Source organism: Eucyclogobius newberryi, unplaced genomic scaffold (assembly GCF_026437365.1).
Source record: "Eucyclogobius newberryi isolate DKJ021-1_F unplaced genomic scaffold, fEucNew1.0.hap1 SCAF_15, whole genome shotgun sequence".
Taxonomy (NCBI): Eukaryota; Metazoa; Chordata; class Actinopteri; order Gobiiformes; family Gobiidae; genus Eucyclogobius; species Eucyclogobius newberryi.
In genome coordinates, this window is record NW_027315779.1 from 11,401,564 (window position 1) to 11,425,097 (window position 23,534).

At 40.9% G+C, this 23,534-nt stretch overlaps 2 protein-coding genes across 2 annotated transcripts; one reads left to right on the forward strand and one right to left on the reverse strand.

Moving 5' to 3' along the window:
* Positions 1-1,431: 1,431 nt before the first annotated feature.
* ube2b (ubiquitin-conjugating enzyme E2B (RAD6 homolog)) lies at positions 1,432-15,612 on the forward strand. The gene is made up of 6 exons (XM_072446032.1): positions 1,432-1,688; positions 11,122-11,202; positions 12,303-12,328; positions 12,863-12,952; positions 13,164-13,252; positions 13,490-15,612. The coding sequence occupies exons 1-6, from the start codon at positions 1,645-1,647 to the stop codon at positions 13,616-13,618; spliced, it is 459 nt and encodes a 152-aa protein (XP_072302133.1). The 5' UTR covers positions 1,432-1,644; the 3' UTR covers positions 13,619-15,612.
* A 439-nt stretch (positions 15,613-16,051) lies between these two features.
* Positions 16,052-17,847, reverse strand: cdkn2aipnl (CDKN2A interacting protein N-terminal like). Its single transcript, XM_072445654.1, has 3 exons — positions 17,577-17,847; positions 16,437-16,575; positions 16,052-16,060 (listed from the first exon to the last, which is right to left on the reverse strand). Exons 1-3 carry the CDS (start codon positions 17,786-17,788, stop codon positions 16,052-16,054), a joined length of 360 nt encoding a protein of 119 aa, XP_072301755.1. The 5' UTR covers positions 17,789-17,847.
* Positions 17,848-23,534: the final 5,687 nt, after the last annotated feature.

A 23,534-nucleotide genomic window follows, 5' to 3' on the forward strand; every position in this document is an offset into this window, starting at 1 on the left:
GCAACTGGCAATGCACGTTTATGGCTAAATCTGGCATATCTACATGTGATTTTGTTAATTAATATGAACTGTCCCATTTCCATTTCTGTTGAAAATAACACAGAACATACAAACATGGAACACAGACTACGACAGAGAGAGTAAACAAGAAAGACAAAGGCAACAAAATAAATCCAGTTGCGTTAAGATACACATTGTCCAACAGAAATGTCGCATTTTTTGTTGTTGCATTTTTCTAATTTCAGTTTCTCCAGTCCTTGGTTGTGGGTTCAGTTTGTGTAATACATTTTTTCGTGATGGTTTTATTCCCTGCAGCCAGAAGTGTGTTCCCACGGTATCCATTTATTGTGACCATGACGGGAGTTTTGAGGCCCAAATATACATACTCCTGGAATCAAGTTGCACGCAGATGCTGAAAACTTTTTAAATCTCAGCCCAATTTTAGGAACAGCAGGACATGGTGTTACGCTCTGTCCAATTTCAAATAAATAAATAAATGTGCTGCTTGCATAATTCTCCTTTTTTGTGTGCATATTTTTCTGGCACGTTTCTCTGTACGACAGATTTAACTAAACATTTTGCCTATTTGTCCACAGTTTTTATGAAGTTAATAATTGTACTTCCTGGTTGGACATGAGAAGCAAATAATGACATAGGTAGAGGTAATTCCACAGCTGTTACCTAGCAACCAGACTGTGAACGAGAGCCAACATCCACATACATGACACAACAGTTGTTATTTGACAGACAATAATAGCATACAAAGCTTTTATTTTGCTGAATGATCGTTTAAAATGTCAGAAAAGTGTCAGTTAAGTGTAAACTGTCTCTGTGTTTTTAATGGTACGTCGCACGCTGATGACATCACAGAGGGATTCTGTTGTAGAACTCAGCACTACTTCCTGTAATGTTAAACTCTTATTTTTCTTCATAAACTGCGACTCAACAAAAATAAATCTATGATAAATATTTACCACAAGTTCTACACCACCAAACTAAGTCATAATTAGAAAAACAAGCTAACAGACTTAAATTTGAGGACTTCTCCCACAACTGTGCAGTCCAAATATCCACGTGAAAGAGTTAGAGCTCAGGATTAAACTAGTCGAAAAGTTTGGAACCTCAGAGCTCCTTAGTTTTGTTTGTTTGGGCTTTTGTTACCATAGCAACAAATCGCCAAGCCTCGAAATCCTGACCACGTCATGCTATATTTGTTTTTACTTCATTCTTTATTTTAGCTGCCTTTGTTTTGTGGTTCATTTGATTTACTTATATTGGATATGCTGTTGTTTTATGGCTATTGGATACGTTTATGCCTAAACAGAGACAGAATCTGCCACATTTACATTCTGCTTATTATTCCACAAAAATATCAAAGCTTTTAAACCACATTATTCCCTCAAAGCTCTGTAGAAAGCGGCGCGAGTGTCATAAAAGGGGTTGTACGTCCACTGCACCGACGTCACCACGAGCAGCTAAGCCCAGGTTGGCGAGGTGTTTCGGGGGAGAAGAGAAGCGCTGTGCCGCGGCGGTGGCGGAAGGGAAGGGAAGAACGGATCGAAAAACGCCAACAAAAACAGCGATTTGTGGGCGCTTCGGACACGCCTAAGTCCCTCTTTAGTTTCTTTAAATACAGCGCGCACCATGTCGACCCCGGCCAGACGTCGACTTATGCGGGATTTTAAAAGGTAAAACCGACGCATTTTGACATTCCTTCCGCGGATCTGTTTGTGTTTGTTAGCAGCGGTTAGCTTAGCATTAGCCTAGCACTAGCCTAGCCGCCGCTGCAGATGCCGCCCGCAAAACGCCTCGAATCCACCGCCGAACGCGCTTCAAATGTGAAATCACGCGTTTGTGTCGCACGCACGCCGCTTTGGCTCGTCTGCGGTGCGGATGTCACGGGGATTTGTGCGCGTTTTGTGTAGTGTTTGCGCTCGGGTTTGTGACAAAGGCTCGTCTCTGCGGCGCACTCCTGTTTTAAAGTGCACTTATCAGCCGCGTCCTTACAAACATGTTACGTTTCATGTGCATTCGAGGTGAAATTGCGGGACGGATTCCGTGTAATGTGCGGGTTTTTTGTTGCTATAAAACCCACCCTTGGGATACAGTGGATTCCATGACCTAAGCAGAAATGGCAGGCACACAAAAGATAACTGTGTGAAATCGTCACTCCTGCTCCTAATCTTCCATATTTAACTCGACACTGTTTGTTTCTATTGACATTCCACTGCATGCACACAGTTAGTTTGTTATTATTCCTTTTTAAACATGCTTTAACTGTGACTTGTTTATGTTGCTGTGATGTTTGGGCACACATGGTGACAGATGTTGCACAATCTTGTGAGTGTCTTGGGACTTGAGCCTCCTCATGTTTTGGTCCAGATTGTGTATGTTTTTCCCCTTCAAAGATGTCTGCTATGTCTCAAGAATCATGTGTTGTGTTCTCTTCATTTATTGTTGGAAAAAAAGAGTCCGTTGTCATCATCTCTACTGTGTTTTTAGAAAAGCAAAATGTTTCTAAAAAAAACAGTCTGGATGTCGACAACGGAATCTTTTTCTACATTGCAACAGTCCTGGACGAATGAGGGATGACGCCGACATGTGTCTTCATTTAGTTAATTTACTTTAGTTTGGCTGCTAACTGTTAAAACTGCCCCCATTTTGCTCTTGGACTGTGAAAGTTAATTGTATAATCTTACATACGCAGTCGAAAATGAAAGTATGTGAAAATTGACAATGTTCCGGACAGAGGTGAAGAATTTGGACAAACTTCCCATGGACCTGTGTCAGACACGAGAGGAAATGAGGAAGAGGGGTGGTTAACATGGCGAGCGGTCATTTATGTTTGATCCTGCTTTGGTTTTAAGTGTAAAAGTAGTTTGTGTCTGCATTTCTTCACATTATACTTTTGGTGTTTAGGCAGAAGTATGACCATGTGCCTCGCCGTTGCCATTTTTTGTGCAGCTCTCGCTCCTAAAAATGGAACGTTTTAGCCCAGACGCTCTTTCCACTCATTTTCATTTGCCGCTGGGCTCGGCTTTAGTGCATTTCCAAGCATAAAGCACACAGGAGGGGGGACCAAGCACAGCCCTGCCTCGCCCCTCTCCGTCAGGTGACCGTTGAGTTCAGTTCTTGACGTCTTGAATGTCTAGTCGTGGCTTTCCGCAAGATCGAAGCAGCCGCAACAGTCGAGCCTTTCAGAGTGATGAGAAATGAAGTCAAAAGGCTAAAGTCCGTAAAATGTAATGACTGGAAGCTGAAATCCATGAACCGACTTAAGCCATGGTAGAAGCAATTTGTGCACAGCAAAGAAGGTAAAAGTTATTCAGATCACAGAAGCTAAAGAGGATGAGTTTGGATTTGCACGTTAACAAAAACAAACGAATGCAAACGATTCTAGATGATTTGGACTGACCAGGCACAACTGAAAAACAGGAAAGTCGAGCTACAAATGAGTCCTCAGCTCTAGACGAGAGGAACTTTACTTAACATCTTGTGCTTGGTGGCAAAAAGCGGTGATGTCATTGTTCTACTTGATTTCATAATTTTGCAGACAGTCTACATAGCTCCAGGACAACAGTTGCCATGTCATCGGTTCGTTTAAGCTGGATACGGTGTCGGTAACTCTACTCGCCAGGCGCCAAGCGAGAACACAAATAATGCTGCTTTACTGGATCAGCAAATTTAGTTCATTTAAAACCTCAAAACTTACTAACTCAGTACAGTGTGGGATATTTAATTGCTTTCAAACAACTGTCAGAGCTAAATGTTCCATCTCCACGGAGTCTTATTCTGCATGTAACGGGCAAATCCTGTAGTTTAGACCTCAACAATCATGTTCAGTCATATTTCGGTCATAATTCGGTCTTCGGCAAATGTCATTGCCCCTGGAAATGTTTAAAATGTGAACTGAGTCTTGATTTTAAACAAAGAAAAAACACCAGATACAAACCAGGTCAAAAGTTGGACTAATACCAGGTCTGAACTAGGATTGAACCAGGTCTAAACTAGGGTTGAACCAGGTCTAAACTAGGGTTGAACCAGGTCTAAACTAGGGTTGAACCAGGTCTAAACTAGGGTTGAACCAGGTCTAAACTAGGGTTGAACCAGGTCTAAACTAGGGTTGAACCAGGTCTAAACTAGGGTTGAAACCAGGTCTAAACTAGGGTTGAACCAGGTCTAAACTAGGGTTGAACCAGGTCTAAACTAGGGTTGAACCAGGTCTAAACTAGGGTTGAACCAGGTCTAAACTAGGGTTGAAACCAGGTCTAAACTAGGGTTGAACCAGGTCTAAACTAGGATTGAACAAGGTCTAAACTAGGAAACATGATTTATGATTCACTCTAAATGAATGTACGACATGCTGTTACAATTGCACTGTGTTGTTGCTTTTGTTATTGTCAAACTATTTATTACACAATTTTGCTTGTGACGCACGTCCACGTGATAGTGTGACTTTGTTTTGGTTTTACTTGACTAATCAAAACTCAACTCTGAGCTTACACAATACATGTTTATTATGAGAATTGGACATGACTAAAACATCATAATAAAGCCCTATGTTCTAAACCAATGTCTATGTGAGATTTTAACGATGTTCCTTCATTATAAAGATATGAGTTTTTTTTTGTTGCACTTGTGAAATGTAAAGTGCCTCTTTCCTTTTTATAAAGAGAACTATAGTATTATCAGATGTTTTAAGATTTAGCACAGTAAGATTAATCTCAAATGAAACAAAATGACAACAAAATAAGTCCAGCCAATAAACTATTTTTGGACATTAAAAGATTTTATTTTTTGTCAATTTTTACAGTAAATTTTCATCCACGGAACACAAATTCTGGAGACATGCTTGAGAGGATCTCTTCAGAAGGCACAATAAAACTAAATACACTAATAATATACTGCGTTGTTGTAGATGTGTTTATCTCCTTCGATGGTGACAATGAGTCGAGAAGAATAGGCCGTAGCGAATATCGGTCCCGCGGCGCTTCATCATACTCTGCGCAATATTCGTAAAGATAAACTATAAAGTGCATGAAGTCATTAACTGCACAACGGAAACCGACGGGACGTTACAAAACTCTACAGTCGTTCACTAAGTCCGTGCGTAAGCGCGCACTGCCCTGTCTAGTCCGCACATCTCTGACGGGATGATCTACTTGCATCTAAAATCACAGACGCCCCTCCTTGGCGAAGAACTGCTCCTGGGCCACGGACTCCTCTTCCTTACTGGCGGCGTACTCCCGGGAGGTGGCGTTCTTGTTGTTGCTCATCTTGGTGACTATCCAGCGGACGAGCCCGTTGATTCCACCGGGCTGAGCGCCGCTATTTCCGGACTGTGCTGCCGTTGCGGACTCGCTGTCCTGACGAGCTACAGGGTTGGGCTGGTCGCGGCTTGCTTGAGCACGAAGTTTGGGTTGTTCTTTGTTGAGCAGTTTGTGGACACTGTCCCTACAGTAACGCGCTGCCTGCTCACACATCCTTTTGCTGCGGAGCGCTCATGCTGTATGTTGTTCATGCAAATTATTCAAATGTGCTAATTTCTTCCCTTTTTAAAAGTCTGCTTCTTCTTTATGACATCAACTAGAGGGAGATGTCTGATTCTCGAGCCTCTTTTGTGGGTTGAGAGGCGCTTTTGTAAACGAGGTTAATTGCACTGGGTCGGTCGGTCGGTCTGCTGTTCTGGGCTTAAGGAGGAATCCAAGTTCACGCCGTCTCCTGCACCTGGATCCACGTCAGGAGTGCGCTAAGCTCCATCTAAATCTGCTCCAACCTGCTCCACAAACTGGCTACTGATGCAAGATGAATGTCCAGATGATTCAGTTAATCAATAATTGTGTTTATGCAGGTCACAATTGAATCCCAATGACTAACAGCCACGACTATTTTAGAGGCTAAAATAAGTTTCATCTTTCAGAAGGTTCGATTCCCAAATACTGCTCACATAATAGAGGAATTGGTCATTGGTCATGGTGTCAATTTTGTGATGTTTAGGGCTGATTATTGAAATTCTTGGTTGGCCAAAGAAAGGCCTCGTGCAGTATTAGTGGGCCGTAATTAACTAAAAACGTGCCCTGCCGATTGATTAAGACAAAAAGTGAGTCGGAATATGACCCAAACTGCACTCTCAAGACCACGACTGCATGAGAGTTCATTCAAGAACAACTATTTACCCATAAATGAACGTAGAGCTGTTTGTATCAGGGCTGGGACGAGACTCAATTTCCATGAGACGCAACTCAAGAGTATGACATTTGTAGTAAATACATTTTTGCAAAGAGTTCCCAATTTTGGCCCTTTTTAATTTTTTTTTAAATATTTCTGCTGTAATTGTAGCACTGTTTTGTTTTTTTAAACTACAGCTTCCGCCAGTTTTATCTAATGGAGAAAAATAATTCTCACTGTTATTTCTTATGTAAATGGCAGAGTTAAACCCATGATCCACTTCCAAATCTTCAACTACAGTAACTCCACGTGTTCTCCTTTTTTGCTGTTAAATTTCATCAAAATGAAATAATTAACCAACTAAAAGAAATTGGTGGACTATCAAAGACACAAAGAACCTACCGTGGTTTGTGCGTTTTTGTTTAAAATCAAGCTTTCTAAACCGTGCACATTTCAAATACGCCCTGGCCTGAAGCATTGTTACAAGTCTAAGTGGAATTTGAACTTTTAAACGAACACAAGACTCCATGTGTTTCAGAACATGTTCATAAGTGTCTTGACCACAGGGTTTGTTTGATAAAGAATGGAGAGACATTTAGTTGTCCGCCTGGGCGCATCCATACAACCTAATCCTTCTTCCAGTTGTGAACTCCAGACAAAATAAGTGCTAAATGTTCTGTTGTCCTCAACTGGGACGTACGCATATTCCCATTCTTTGTCCGTCAAAATAAAATGACCCTCTCTTTATTTTTTATGTGATTTGGTATTGTGGCCCAAATTGTTAAAACATGTATATAATTTAGATATTATCCCCCTTGAATGTCTGGTTTATAAGCTTTAATACATATTTTAGTCAAAGGGCTATGGTGGTTGTTGCTTAGTTTAATTTCTTTGTTGCAATAGTTATTAAAGTCCTGTTTTTCCAAGTCAAAGGATTCTTTCAACATATCAAAGCTTTACATGTGATTTTCTTTTACAATCTGGTAGAAAACCTTTTTTTTTTGGTCTGTGCTGTCATGTGCAATACTTTGATCAAATGCCAATTTAAGATTTCAACATCTTTGTCTAGGTTAAATGTTTTTGATTAGTTCTTTCCGGGTCGTAAGCAAATGACAACCGTTTGTCATCTGCCAGTAAAGCCTGCACAGGAACCACCGGCACAACATTACTCTCAATATGTTTCCATTGAGCTTTGTATTCAGCAGTAGAGCAACGATCTGATTTGATCTGAAATGGTCATTTTTTTTAGACGAGACAAACCCTAACCTCCTTTTTTCTTTTCATAATTATAGCGTTTTGAATTGGATGCGAGTTTTTTTTGCCTTGCCACACAAGATTGAGGTTGATTTATTCCACTCTTCAAACTGCCGGTCAGGGATGGAAATTGGAAGAGTGAAAATGAATGTTTTGCCCAGATTTCTATCGCTTTTAAACTCATTTTGATTTGCTCCAAAGCTCAATTCATTAAAAACACAGGTTTGAAACTCACCCAGTAGCGTTATTATTTTAGAAAAGGCTGACACGTGAAATGATATAGAGCTGCTTTGTTGTGAAGGCAAATGGAGACACTAGAATCGATCATTTTTGCACCGTTTTTACCGTATTTCCCAGAATTCTGAGATTTTCGGTCGTCAGTTGGTGGGAGTATGAACGTGGCGGCGCTCCATCTCTACTCTGGCCGTGGCTCTAAACGATGCACTCGTGATGTCATTGTGTGAGCAAAGATCTGCTTTAAATAGAGTCCATTGTCTGAGTCACTGGGATCACTCTCGGGATGTTAATCTTGGCCTGTTTGCGTCTCGGATAAAGCTCCTGAAATAAACAGACTGAGCGCTGCAGGATAAAACTGTTTGGTATTAATTGCCATTTTCTGGGGTTGTCCTCCTCTTTCCTGTGTCTCCGTGGATATGTTATTGCTTAGAATGTCCCACAGTGTGACATTGGCCGAATCTATCCCCACGAGGTGTGTGTGTGTGTGTGTGTGTGTGTGTGTGTGTGTGTGTGTGTGTGTGTGTGTGTGTGTGTGTGTGTGTGTGTGTGTGTGTGTGTGTGTGTGTGTGTGTGTGTGTGTGTGTGTGTGTGTGTGTGTGTGTGTGTGTGTGTGTGTGTGTGTGTGTGTGTGTGTGTGTGTGTGTGTGTGTGTGTGTGTGTGTGTGTGTGTGTGTGTGTGTGTGTGTGTGTGTGTGTGTGTGTGTGTGTGTGTGTGTGTGTGTGTGTGTGTGTGTGTGTGTGTGTGTGTGTGTGTGTGTGTGTGTGTGTGTGTGTGTGTGTGTGTGTGTGTGTGTGTGTGTGTGTGTGTGTGTGTGTGTGTGTGTGTGTGTGTGTGTGTGTGTGTGTGTGTGTGTGTGTGTGTGTGTGTGTGTGTGTGTGTGTGTGTGTGTGTGTGTGTGTGTGTGTGTGTGTGTGTGTGTGTGTGTGTGTGTGTGTGTGTGTGTGTGTGTGTGTGTGTGTGTGTGTGTGTGTGTGTGTGTGTGTGTGTGTGTGTGTGTGTGTGTGTGTGTGTGTGTGTGTGTGTGTGTGTGTGTGTGTGTGTGTGTGTGTGTGTGTGTGTGTGTGTGTGTGTGTGTGTGTGTGTGTGTGTGTGTGTGTGTGTGTGTGTGTGTGTGTGTGTGTGTGTGTGTGTGTGTGTGTGTGTGTGTGTGTGTGTGTGTGTGTGTGTGTGTGTGTGTGTGTGTGTGTGTGTGTGTGTGTGTGTGTGTGTGTGTGTGTGTGTGTGTGTGTGTGTGTGTGTGTGTGTGTGTGTGTGTGTGTGTGTGTGTGTGTGTGTGTGTGTGTGTGTGTGTGTGTGTGTGTGTGTGTGTGTGTGTGTGTGTGTGTGTGTGTGTGTGTGTGTGTGTGTGTGTGTGTGTGTGTGTGTGTGTGTGTGTGTGTGTGTGTGTGTGTGTGTGTGTGAAAATAATTAGTGTCGCACCAGCAAAAAAAACCCATGAAATGCGGTTGCAAGTGTGAAAATAACAAATAATATCACTTAAGCCGCTCCAGAGTATAAGTTGCACCCTGACCAAAACTATGAAAAAAGGTGCGACTTATAGTCCAAGAAATGCATCTAAATGTAATGTTTTTATCTGGCTGTTTTTGACGATTATATAATCGTTAATTAACGGTATACAACACACTAAGAAAGACCGCTTTGCAATGACAGAAGTGAAATGTCCTTTTCACTAGTCTCAGGAGAAACGATGTAATAATAGTCAGATTCCTCTTGTGAAATTTACACGGAACAAAACATGAAACTTGTGCCTGAGCCGAGAGCACGAGAGAAATGTGCAGATATTTGTGTGGCAAAGAAACCGTTCACTTTCAGTTCCCTATTGTGTATTATTGTAGCATATTTGTGTAATCTTAGCCAAGGTAATTAAGAGGTTTCTCTGTAATATTTGCAGCAAGTTGATTGTAAAAGTATTCGTTTAGTGCGTCACACTGCCCTTTTTAACAGACCAGCACAGCCGGTAGTTTTGAGACGTTACTTTAGTTTTACAATGTCGTATTGGTTAAATTCACCAAAACATGTACATCGAGCCCAGCCGTCTCCGGTCCCTCCATGGGTCCCTCCATGGGTCCCCTCCATGGGTCTCTCCATGGGTCTCTCCATGGGTTCCTCCATGGGTTCCTCCATGAGTCCCTCTAGCTACAACCCTCTCCTGGAATATAAAATTGGGTTCATTCCAGGTGAGGGTTGTGTGTGTACATTGTTCATTCCAGGTTAGGGTTGTGTGTGTACATTGTTCATTCCAGGTTAGGGTTGTGTGTGTACATTGTTCATTCCAGGTGAGGGTTGTGTGTGTACATTGTTCATTCCAGGTTAGGGTTGTGTGTGTACATTGTTCATTCCAGGTGAGGGTTGTGTGTGTACATTGTTCATTCCAGGTGAGGGTTGTGTGTGTACATTGTTCATTCCAGGTTAGGGTTGTGTGTGTACATTGTTCATTCCAGGTGAGGGTTGTGTGTGCTGTGCTCCCAGCTCAAATGCAGGGGGTCTTAAGTCTGTCTAAACGGCTGTAGATCAGGTTCCTGTTGAGCCGTGTGTGTGACTGTGTGTTGCTGCGTGTTTGGACTCATAATCGTGCTGCAGACAGGAGTTTAATTCAGATCACTGCCTCCTGCTCCGTCCGTCACAGCTATCTACCCCGTCTTCATTTGTATGCACCATAGCTTCCTACCTCACTGTTTCTAAGCAGTGCGATGTAAAATGAGCCCATACGTGCTGGTGATATATTGTGATTATACAGGGGATGATATGAAATTTGTAATATCGTGATATATTTGCATGTCTGGGGGACTGAAAAACATGTTTGATTTTTGTTCTAAATAATAGATCAATTGGCTCCTGTTATGTATGCATCACTGAAATAAACCAACTTGATTTGACAGTTCTGTTGGAGTTTGGCTCGAGGTACAGGGGGCGGTGTGGTGACCAGACTCGCTCTTCGTAAAAAAATGTGTATTAGAAGTGTGTATTAGCTGCATTAGCTGCATTAGAAAACTGTATTGTGATACTAAATTGGTGATAAAGTCATCGACATCATTTAGTGTTTTGATGATTAAAAACGATCTTGTCAGCTCTCAAAAGCGAAGCAGGTCAAGGCCTGGTCAATGATTGGATCTGAGACCGCTCGAACACCTGTGTCTGTCGTCCTCCACGCCTGGCTCTGCTCATACGCTTGTACTTATACCTGTACTTGTACATCCTGCTAGAGCGCCCCTAGTGGCTGTTAGCCTCTAAAAATCTATAAATTAGCCGTATTGTTGTTTAGGGTAAGGGCCTTAGAGCTCAAAGCATGTTTTTTTTGCACTGTGATAATCAAAATAATACATTTTTAAATGCTGTTAAAATAGTGTCCATGTTGCAGAACATTGTAATATTATCGCCCCATGAGTCCTGCGTCATGTATCGTATCGTATCGTGAAGGACCAATCCTTTTCCACACTAAAACCTTTTCTCTCTCTCCTCAGACTTCAAGAAGACCCTCCGACCGGCGTGAGTGGAGCGCCGTCGGAGAACAACATCATGCTGTGGAATGCTGTTATTTTTGGGTGAGTCGCACGTCCCTCTCCCCGACATCGTGAGGCTGATCCTGCTTTACTAGTGCTGGAAAGTAATTCAAGGAACATCTTTAGGTATCTGTACTGTGCTGAGGTGGCTTTACGGCGGATACTTTTTACTTCTACTTCACTGCGCTTTTCAATTGGTTTATTTTTCCAGCCGAAAGGTTAAGAGTTCAAGCCCCAGCTTTGAGGGAACATGAATATGTAAACACTAAGTAATGATAAATAATAATATATTATTAGTATTATTATCATTATTATTAATACTAATAAATGTAGTGATTTTGATCATAATAATTAATGCTTTAACAGTTCTCAAAAGCTGTGTGAAATACATTTTACTCTTAAAGTACATTTTTAAACCTGTACTTCAAAACATATCTGAACTTGAATACTACATTGTATCCACTGATAAAGATAAATAACTCTTGTATTATAGAGGATTTAACCCAAAAAGTGAGATTCAAAGAGCAGTTTAATAGATTTAGGATTGAAAAGTTTTATAATTGAAGCATGATATTGGGGCTGCAGTACTGCATAACTCCACTAAGAAGATTCTCAGTCGACTAAAGACCTGCTCTGTGCAAAAGCTCTCAACTATTCTGTATCTAGTATCGCTCTGATTTGACCATGTATCTGGAACTCAAAGACCTCGAGGCCACAGGAGGGCACGCAATTACTAATATTAGTACAGAAAACGCCAGGAAAACACTGTATTTCTCTGTAAAAATGCAGGTTAAACTCCCGAATCTCAAGGTGACTCACTAAATGCCTCCTCCCCTCTGCTGTTTTTGAATACAAACGCTTTAAAATCCCCCCAGAATTATTCGCCGACATGAAAACGTTGGGCGCCATCGGCAGATTAATCGACTAAAGGTCTAAAACTAAAATATAAGTATAGTCCTATTCATAGGTTTTAACTTCCTGGTTTATGCAACATTTTGAAGACTTTTTTTCCCATTTGAAAGCTATAATAGTTAGTTTAAAATAGTTAATCTCGTGGATGGACAGATTCAGATGTGGATTGTCACTGTAGGACAAACACGATTTACAGGTTTAACTTAAATAAATGTGCTCTTCTTCTTCAGGCCTGTGGGGACACCGTTTGAAGACGGTAAGGAGTTCATTTTGTTAAACATTTGCTTTTTCTTTCCTCCACTTGCTCGTCTCCGCTTGGAATGTTCCACACTACGGCATTAAACTTCTCTATTGTGGTGGTTTAACTGCTGAAAAATCCCTTGCACTCTCCTCCATAGTGTGATAAATCCACATTGACATCATAAAATCACACTTTGTGGCCCTTTTGTATAATGACACTGGGCAAAGAGGACTGCTTAAAGATTAAATATAGGCAATAAGTGTAATTTATACTATACAAATGATAGATTGTGCCACCGTCTTCTCCCCGGAATATATGGAAAAACTCAATAAGTCGTAAAGATATGTGAATTATAGTGTTGTAAACATCTACTTCAGTATCATCCAGAATATCGACGTTAAAAGAAAAGTCTTTTGTTTGAGTCAAACCTGCGGCAAAGGCTATTTTTAATCTCTCTCTCGCTCTCGCTCTCGCTCTCTCTCTCGCTCTCGCTCTCGCTCTCGCTCTCGCTCTCGCTCTCGCTCTCTCCTCGTTGTGTTTTGTCTGTAGGAACATTTAAGCTGCTGATAGAGTTTTCAGAGGAGTATCCAAACAAGCCCCCCACGGTGCGGTTTGTGTCCCGAATGTTTCACCCAAACGGTAAGAGCAGGAGTCGAACCGGTCACCTCCCAGTTACAAGAGGTTTAACCCAACGAATATGAACCAATCTTTGAAACTGATAAACAAAAAAATTCGGTCTGGATTAATTTGGATTTAAAGGCAGCATAAACAGTTTGAATTAGAATAAATATTTGAAAGATGAAATAAGAGCCTACAGAACAGTGTAATTACATATTTATGGTGTCCTCAGTTTACGCAGACGGCAGTATATGTTTAGACATCCTTCAGAACCGCTGGAGCCCCACGTACGACGTCTCCTCCATACTCACCTCTATCCAGGTAGGACTCACTTCCATGTAGGACTTCCTTTCATGTAGGACTCACTCCTTGTTCAAGTCCAAGTCTTTGTCCATTTGGTCCATTCTAACTCTAGTGTCGCTCAGGACATTCAGGCTGACGCCCCAGAGTCTTAACGTTTTCCATTGTGACGTCCTTAGATCTTTAGAGACATGTTTAATCCTGTGAAGTCCACAAAGCCCGAGGACGTTCTTCTTGACAGTCTTTCTTGTCCCTCAGTCTCTTCTGGACGAGCCGAACCCCAACAGCCCGGCGAACAGCCAGGCGGCACAGCTGTACCAGGAGAACAAGCGCGAGTACGAGAAGCGGGTGACGGCCATCGTGGAGCAGAGCTGGGTCGACGTCTAAGACCCCCGACGACACCCACCCACCCCATGTTCTCATTTTTACCCCGACCAAACGCAAAGACGACCACTCCCATGACAACAGCTCCCATGACGACCACGCGCCGCAGAAAGGAACATCTCCACCGTTTAGACTCTCCATTCAAAACGCGGATCTCGATTTGAGTCGTGAGTTTGTTTTCAGACCAATATCGACGTAGTCGTTCTTGTTTTTGAAGGTTACGCTTCCGGAGCGTTCCTTTCTCGTCTCCGTGGAGATGTTACAGCTTTGCCCGGAACGTTCCGCAGCACGCCATGACGCGAGTGTCTCCGCGAGCTGCATGTTCCTGCTGCAGATGCTAGAGTCGATGCCAAACCGCGGGACGTTCCAGGCAAAGCGATGACATCACCCGGGAGACGATTGGGTGGCGGACCAGAAAAGTTCCACAGTGCACCTTTTATTACGCGTCTGCTCAGTAAGATTTTAACTTGTTTCGTTGATGTGAAATAATTCTGAATACAAAACCACCCAAATCAAGTTAATTTGATTGAATTTTAGGTTGTTTTTTTTCACGGTGAAAAATCAAGTGCCACCGAATCCACCAAACGTTAAAAGATAAATTAAAACAACTGGTCGTCGTTGAGGAAAGCTAGGGAGGGACCCCCCGAACCCCTACGTGTGATATTATTTGTCATTTAGATTACTTTTTTTTATTGCATGATGTGAATAAGTTATTGCTAACAAATTTGTAATATACCTTTTTAAGTTGTTTGGCTGGACTGAGGCTGGCGAGTTTTCCAATTTTAGTTTTTTTGTTTGTTTTTTTCCTTTTACGGTGTCAAAGCAACTGGGGACGTTTGAAAAGTGTAGAAGATAGAAAAAGCGCGTGTCCGTGAGCTCGTTAAAAGTTTCAAAAGGTGCAATGTCCAAATGAGAAATCAAAAATACGTGTCTCTGTTGCACATTCTTGAGGTCTAAACGAGGACTAAACAGCGAGAACCTAAACCTTAAACAGACTATTGATCTAAACTTGTATAACTTACACAGGTCATGGGGTCTAAACCAAGCCCAAAACTGGTCTGAACGAGAACCAGGTTTCACAAGGGCCCGAACGAGAACCAGGTTTCACAAGGGCCCGGACCAAGGCCATTGTTCACTGACCAGAGAATAAGTCAGGAAAAAGTTGGGACTAAACCAGGTTAAACGCTAAACAAGAACTAAAAAGGTCCAAACTGGGACTTAATGTTGATTAAATACATTATGTCTAAATTGGGTCTAAACTCTGGACTGAATCGGGACCTAAACCAGAAATGGTCTGAACCTGGACTCAATGGGACTAAACTATGAACAGGTTTGGTAAAGTGGACTTGGGCTAAACAAGGCTTTAGTCCTGGTTTATTTGGTGTGAAAGGTTCGGTCTCCACACAGACCTATAATATAACCTTTTGAGCTTCTCTAAAAAGCGCAGAGGGGAAAAAAGGCTATTTGTTCATTTAAAGCTCAAACGTCTTGATTGTGTTTTAAAGGATCGCTGCCATTGCTTCATGGAGCAAAAAAACATAACTTAAAACACATTTTGACCTCACAATTTTGCTTTCCGGTGAATAAATCTGGCAGAATAAATGATTGAGGCAAATTTTTTAGACGCAGAAATCTATCTAAAGTTGTCAATTTACCTGAGCGACACTTTTTTTTGTTTTTCTTCCAACCCCCGTTGCATGCGCACCTGTCTTTCCACCCCCCCTTTTTCTTTTAAAACTACAGATTTAAGCTACTAAAACGCAGACATATTAATCATGTCTTCATCTTGCCCTTTCTACAGATGAACACTCCCCATAAAGTCGTAAACGTTATATCTAAAAGAATAAACTCAGTGATTTCCAGAGCCATGTTGTGGTTTGTGACACTTCACCAGATCCAATAAGCAGAAGGGATGCGTTATAAACTTTTGTGAATGAGATGTATACTTATACCAATATGCTGTATAAACATAATAAACACATTTTTCAGACTTTGAACTGTCGACGCGTCCTGAATTATGACTTTCAAATGGACCAATGTGGGATTATCGGACATTTGACAAACAGTGGAAATATTTCAAATGCATGAAAAGTGGGCGAATGTTTACAACTGATCTTAGCCGTATAAACCCTTTAATTTTAACCGCTGTAGAGATTGTTGTGCAATGATAAAAAACGAGACGAATCAGACACAGAAGTAGACGTTGCATTTTAAATCAAAGGAATTCTGATTTAATCATGTAAAAATGGAAAAAAAATACAGGTCAATGTGTTTCTATTAAACATGCAAAGATAAGTGTTGTAGTAAAACAGTTTAGTTAAAAATGTAAAATGCACATTTAAGACTAATTGTCCGGACAAAATGTAAAACTCTGAGGCAGGAATAAAATCCGGTTCATTTTCATAACACGGTCCATATAAAACTGTTTCGCCATCATCACCGCCCCTGCAACGCAAAACAAAGAATAAAACATACAACAATTCAGAGTCAAAGCTGTATTTGCTGTAATATACATTTAGATTTAGTTCACATCTGGATAAAAGCCGCTTTCGGTCTAATGTAACAGCCAGCCAAAAAGCACTTTACAGAATATATTGAACTGAAATTAATCTTAAATAATAATTATCTTTTCGCCTCCAAAAAGTATATATTTTTTTGTTTTTAGCGATTAGATGAAAAACAACACCAAGATGAGTCATCGATGTGGAATATTTAAGCCTCTCCAGCTAAAATAATTACGCATTACAAAGAAAAAGAGACGATAAACATGGTTCATCTCCCGTACGACTTGTATGTCAATAAAATAACGTATAACCCGGACATAACGCGACGCAGCTCGAGATGAAAAAGCGACTCGCACCTGCTTCATGATCTCGTCTCTGGTCTTGAAGACGGGCGCGTCCTCCACCTCCACGCCCTCTGCCATTTCCTTCACTTGCTGCAGGAGCTCCTCGCTGTACCTGCCACACCCAAAAACACCTGATATTTCACATCGGGGTGCCATGTCACAACGGGTTCAGACGTTTTTTAGGTCCAAGTTTGGTATTTGGCTTTGCATTTTTAGTCTGGAAAAGATTTGAATTAAAAGGAGCCAAATGCAAGTCAATGCCATGAACTACTGTCGACTTATTCTTACAATTACATTTTGGTTCTCGGATCAGAAAGAGTCATGTGCATGTGTTTAAACCTGTGCTTCGTCTCCTCTGCAGCATAGTTACCGGTTTACTGTTACAAATATGTGCATCTCAAAGTAACGATTGTTGTGAGAAAAAACATCACAATTTACTGAAACTGTGACGAAACAACAGTGAAATCATTAATCTGTCGTTCCCGTGATTTAATGTTACTGTTCCTCAGGTTTGTGAGCGGCTTGATCAAACTGAACCTTCTGAAAGTTAAATATGACACAAACGGTCAGATTAAATAGGTTTTTACATTTAAGTCTATTTTTTGGGCGATAGATCGAGCTAAAAATACTTTATTTTGCTTCTACACTTGCTGAGCGAATAATCCTGACACCACCAGTCACTAGTTTAAGGGTTTACTTTATTAAAGTACTCATCTTGGAACCAGAGCAACTTGTTTTGGGGTTTGTTAGTTTATCCGAATGCTTGTTACCCCTGGCAACCCTCAGTGAGCCGGGACTACAGCTCCTTTAAGAAAGCCCAGCCCCTCCAGTTAGTTCTAATTTTACAATGATAGGGTCTATAACATTTTACCACAAATTATACTTTTTGTGAAGCTCATAGACAATTTTACGACAAATTAACCTGACATTTCTAACCTTGCAAAGTCAACGTTGCTACTTATTATTAGCATTAGCATTTGGATCGGAAGTACGCTACTTTATGAACGTGTGTTTTTGTCCAACTGGTTTCAAAACAAACCGACACTGATGCTAGTTTGCCAGTCTGTGTTTGTGAAAGTGTGGGAAGTGTGTGAAAGAGAAAAGGCTCCTGACCGACAGCCCATGAACACGTTGTTGGCCCAGACCATGGAGAGCGCCAGCAGGTGGTCGTGCTGCTCCGGTCCGAAGTCGCCCTTGTTCCGCAGGATGAACTCCCTCCGCGCCGTCCAGTGCTTGTCGCTCTCCCAGTAGCCGCGGAACGCCTCCACCTCCTCCGCCACGGCCCGGTTCTGCTGGATGAAGTCCTCCACGTCCCCCGCAGACATGTTCGCGGCGCCTCCGACTGAGCAGCGGAGCCAAAACAAAAGAGCTTCCGGTGTGGGGCGGAAGTGCGGGGGAAGGGGTTTATTACAGCGAAGTGCAGCGGCGGATGGGAGAACTACAGCCTGTGGGTGTTTCAAACCATCAGAGGCTTTAAAATAATATTACTCACTATGGTATATTGCACTAGAGAATTGTATGTGTATTCTGCTCCTCTTAATGTGAATGTGTTATTGTGTGCAATAGAGTGTCATTATTAGTGCTCCCCAATAGAGGGCGCACTTGCCTTGAGTATGTATGTTGTTACCAGTTCGCGAGCAAGTGATGCTCCGCATGTACCTGTGATAAAGTTGAGATTAAAACACACGACGGAAATTGAGATGTTGTTCTACTTTATTTCGGCCAAGATACAACATCTTTTTGGCGACGAGGATAAAGAACTTTGAACGGGTAAAGATTTTGTTTTTTGGTGAAAAAAAAGAAAGGGGAGAGAGAAACGCGAAAGAAAAAAAAAAGATGGAAGATGGCGACCATTGGCACTCTAGCAGCGTTTGATGCTAAAAATCAAAGCTGGGAAGAATACTGTGAAATAATGGAGCAGTTTTTTGAGGCCAACGAAATTGATAACGGAGACAAGCAGAGAGCAATTCTCCTCAGTGTGGTCGGCGCATCTACGTACAGTTTAATGCGGAATCTACTCAGCCCGGAGAAACCAAAAGATAAAACTTATCGGCAACTGGTGTTGTTGATGAAGAACCATTTCAACCCGAAACCAAGTGAAATCGTCCAAAGGTACAAGTTTGATTCCCGCAGTCGTAAGCCAAACGAGTCAGTGTTGGATTACGTTGGCGAGCTGCGGAGGCTGGCACAGGACTGTAATTACCGCGGTGAAGTTAGTTTCACGTTGGACGTTGGATATTCGCCTCCGCAACTAGAGCGGGAGCTTCCTCTGAGTGTGCCCCGCCTGCAGTAGCTCGACACAGGGAGCTGCGCGCTGAAGTGCCGCTTGGTGCGCCAGTTAGGGACAAACTCTAAAGTACCGTTTGTTTAAAAATGTGTTATTAAAAAATATCAAACGTATTTATATTTAAAAAAAAAAAAATATATATATATATAGAGCATGAATCCAAGTTGCTAATATTAGATGCAATAGTCCTTTTGGGCTGAAAAATTAACCCTTTGTTGATTTTTAAGGAATATTTTTCATCAAAAAACAAGGATTCTTTTCAATAGCTCCTAAGTCAGCAAACCTAGAAAGTCAAACCCAAGTGATTATAGTAGTTGTGGTCTCCAGGTATCACGCACACCTTTTACTTTTTCAAATTAACCCTTTGTAGATTTTTAAGGAATATTTTTTGTCAAAAAACAAGGATTCTTTTCAATAGCTCCTAAGTCAGCTGACCTAGAAAGTCAAACCCAAGTGATTAAAGTAGTTGTGGTCTCCAGGTATCACGCACACCTTTTACTTTTTCAAATTAACCCTTTGTAGATTTTTAAGGAATATTTTTCGTCAAAAATCAAGGATTCTCTTCAATAGCTCCTAAGTCAGCTGACCTAGAAAGTCAAACCCAAGTGATTATAGTAGTTGTGGTCTCCAGGTATCACGCACACCTTTTACTTTTTCAAATTAACCCTTTGTAGATTTTTAAGGAATATTTTTCGTCAAAAAACAAGGATTCTTTTCAATAGCTCCTAAGTTAGCAAACCTAGATAGTAAAAGCTAAGTGATTATAGTAGTTGTGGTCTCCAGGTATCACGCACACCTTTTACTTTTTCAAATTAACCCTTTGTAGATTTTTAAGGAATATTTTTCGTCAAAAAACAAGGATTCTTTTCAATAGCTCCTAAGTTAGCAAACCTAGATAGTAAAAGCTAAGTGATTATAGTAGTTGTGGTCTCCAGGTATCACGCACACCTTTTACTTTTTCAAATTAACCCTTTGTAGATTTTTAAGGAATATTTTTCGTCAAAAAACAAGGATTCTTTTCAATAGCTCCTAAGTTAGCAAACCTAGATAGTAAAAGCTAAGTGATTATAGTAGTTGTGGTCTCCAGGTATCACGCACACCTTTTACTTTTTCAAATTAACCCTTTGTAGATTTTTAAGGAATATTTTTCGTCAAAAAACAAGGATTATTTTCAATAGCTCCTAAGTTAGCAAACCTAGATAGTAAAAGCTAAGTGATTATAGTAGTTGTGGTCTCCAGGTATCACGCACACCTTTTACTTTTTCAAATTAACCCTTTGTAGATTTTTAAGGAATATTTTTCGTCAAAAAACAAGGATTCTTTTCAATAGCTCCAAAGTCAGCAAACCTAGAAAGTCAACCCCAAGTTATTATAGTAGTTTGAGTCTCCAGGTATCACGCACACCTTTTACTTTTTCAAATTAACCCTTTGTAGATTTTGAAGGAATATTTTTCGTCAAAAATCAAGGATTCGCTTCAATAGCTCCTAAGTTAGCTGACCTAGAAAGTCAAACCCAAGTGATTATAGTAGTTGTGGTCTCCAGGTATCACGCACACCTTTTACTTTTTCAATTTAACCCTTTATAGATTTTTAAGGATTATTTTTCGTCATAAATCAAGGATTCTCTTCAATAGCTCCTAAGTCAGCTGACCTAGAAAGTCAAACCCAAGTGATTATAGTAGTTGTGGTCTCCAGGTATCACGCACACCTTTTACTTTTTCAATTTAACCCTTTGTTGATTTTTAAGGAATATTTTTCGTCATAAAACAAGGATTCTTTTCAATAGCACCTAAGTTAGCAAACCTAGATAGTAAAAGCTAAGTGATTATAGTAGTTGTGGTCTCCAGGTATCACGCACACCTTTTACTTTTTCAATTTAACCCTTTGTTAATTTTAAAGGAATATTTTTAGTCAAAAAACAAGGATTCTTTTCAATAGCTCCTAAGTTAGCAAACCTAGATAGTAAAAGCTAAGTGATTATAGTAGTTGTGGTCTCCAGGTATCACGCACACCTTTTACTTTTTCAATTTAACCCTTTGTTAATTTTAAAGGAATATTTTTAGTCAAAAAACAAGGATTCTTTTCAATAGCTCCTAAGTTAGCAAACCTAGATAGTAAAAGCTAAGTGATTATAGTAGTTGTGGTCTCCAGGTATCACGCACACCTTTTACTTTTTCAAATTAACCCTTTGTAGATTTTTAAGGAATATTTTTCGTCAAAAAACAAGGATTCTTTTCAATAGCTCCAAAGTCAGCAAACCTAGAAAGTCAACCCCAAGTTATTATAGTAGTTTGAGTCTCCAGGTATCACGCACACCTTTTACTTTTTCAAATTAACCCTTTGTAGATTTTTAAGGAATATTTTTCGTCAAAAATCAAGGATTCTTTTCAATAGCTCCTAAGTCAGCTGACCTAGAAAGTCAAATCCAAGTGATTATAGTAGTTGTGGTCTCCAGGTATCACACACAGTTTACTTTTTCAATTCCAATCTGGGCGATATAACAGGCCTTTCATTGTTATTCAGCATAAAGGGCTTCTTGAGCCGCTCTTGGTCTGACCCGTCACCCAGGACCTCTTTGCCTTGGGTGACCTTACCGGGGGCCTCAAGCCCCTGACAATGTAGCTTCTCCATAGGTTCATTTGGGCTCAACCTCTCATAACCCTCTTTACTTTCTCCACTGCTCTTCTCCCTGTACACAAACTGCTGCTCCTTCTGCCGCTGCCATCTCTGCAAGACTTGTACGTCTTCAGGGCTCTTGGACGAGCAGGTCGGATCACCACCGACCCTTCTCACCCTGGACTATTTGAGTAGTCCTTAAGCAGGAGACCACTCCCCTCAGGCAGGAGGCTACGGTCCATCCGGACCAGAACCTCCCACCACAAGAAGTTTCTTTCCCTCTGTTGTTGGACTCATGGAACACTTCTTAAACACTGTCATTTTAACCATGATTTAATCAATCACTGCACTTGTAAAGTAAAGTCAACTTTAAATCTTGTGTACATAGTAAGTCTTTTTTTTTTTTTTATCTTATATTAAATTTAAATTGTTTTTCTTTCATGCATGGCCTATTTAATTTTATACATCCTGTTTGTATTATTGTTCTTGGTTGTATGTTGCATCAAAATCACCAAAAGAAGTTCCTGGCCTTTTAATTTGTCCATTTACAATGGCAATAAACCTTTTCTTATTCTGATTTCTGATTCTGATAATCCCTGAAAGTACATTAGAATAAAATTGCACTGGATGAAATATACATATTTATTAATGTGTTTGCAACAGGTAAGAAATAAATAAATAGAAAATATGTGTCCAGCAGAATAACAACATTCTGAAACAAAATGAGAAAGCCAAGTTTGTTGGTGTTGTGTGGTTGTCTCAGTTGCAGACAAGGCATTTCCATGCTTTTTCGTCTGCGTTGTTGATGTCAACTTCTGACATTCCAACGCATTCCCCGTGAAACCAACGGTCACAATCATCACATTGAATCTGTCATAATAAAATTAAATAAGAAACATTATTATGTGGTATTTTAGGAATGCAGTATGTTAATACATAATTACAACTAAATTAAATCACTCTTACCCAGCCTGCTGGTGGCTGACCAGGAAGTTTAGGTGTTTTTTTGTGTGCACACATCACACAATTAGATTCTGTTTGAAATACTACCAAAAAAGTAGTTTTAGTCTTATTAGTTTATTTACTGTACAAAAAATGTTTTTAACTTGCATACTACTGACCTGAACCCTGCAAGAGGTCAACAGCCATTGCCTTTCTCTCTTTGTACATACTACCTCTCGTAGTAGAGAACTCGATGTTGGGGATCGCCGGGAAAGCCTGCATTATCTGCTTTGCCATCTAAAAATACACATTTACAAACAAAGAAAATTACAATATGCGATGCAATAATAGTGAATCCTGTTAATTGATAATGTCAATAAGCCTCTTTCTTATTCTAATTCTGAAAGAGAAAATTCTGGACCCTAATATAAACCATATTTTTTAACCTCTATTTTTAACCATAGGGCCCAAAGTAGAGGCGTGAGCACCTTATTGAGGACAGCATGATCAGTTAAATACAATACAGATATGGGCACAGTCTGGTTACTTTGCAGACAACATCTCTGTTTCACTGTCAGCAGGTGAATGTGGGCCAGTGGATTCACTCTGTCACTGCATCCAACAGATCAGTGTGTGGACTGGCCTCCTGCTGGTGCAACAGATCAGTGTGTGGATGCAAAACAACTTTCTCTTGCTGAACTCAGACAAGACCTAAATCATCGTCTTTGGCCCAAAGAAACAAAGAGAAAGTGTTCACCTCCAGAGTCTCACTCTAAAACCTACAAACCTGGGGGCAATAATGGACTCAGACTTGAATTTTCAAAGCCATGTCAATTCAATCAGTAGCTTTTTAAAAAACATTGCCAAAATCAAAAGTATAGTGTCTAAACTTGGACAGACTTATCTGTGCGTTTGTCTCCAGTAGATTAGACTACTGTAACGGCCGCTCACTGGCCTCTCCAAACGAGCTGTAAAACAGCTGCAGTACATCCAGAACGCTGCTGCTCGGGTCCTGACTAGAACCAGGAAGTATGATCACATTAGTCCTGTTCTCAGGTCTCTGCACTGGCTCCTGTGGCTCAGAGAATAGACTTTAAAGCAGCTCTGCTTGTGTACAAGTCTCTCCATGGCCTAGCACCAAAGTACATCTCTGACATGTTAGTGCCATATGAACCATCTCGGACTCTGAGGACCTCAGGGACCGGCCTCCTGCTGGTTCCCAGAGT

Excerpts from the sequence above, each read along its gene's own strand:
- cdkn2aipnl (XM_072445654.1), bottom strand. The coding sequence starts at position 17,788 with ATGTCTGCGGGGGACGTGGAGGACTTCATCCAGCAGAACCGGGCCGTG. Across the intron at positions 16,576-17,576 it reads AACGTGTTCATGGGCTGTCG|GTACAGCGAGGAGCTCCTGC; the intron begins GTCAGGAGCCTT and ends TGGGTGTGGCAG.
- ube2b (XM_072446032.1), top strand. The coding sequence starts at position 1,645 with ATGTCGACCCCGGCCAGACGTCGACTTATGCGGGATTTTAAAAG. Across the intron at positions 12,329-12,862 it reads GGGGACACCGTTTGAAGACG|GAACATTTAAGCTGCTGATA; the intron begins GTAAGGAGTTCA and ends TTTTGTCTGTAG. Across the intron at positions 13,253-13,489 it reads CCATACTCACCTCTATCCAG|TCTCTTCTGGACGAGCCGAA; the intron begins GTAGGACTCACT and ends CTTGTCCCTCAG.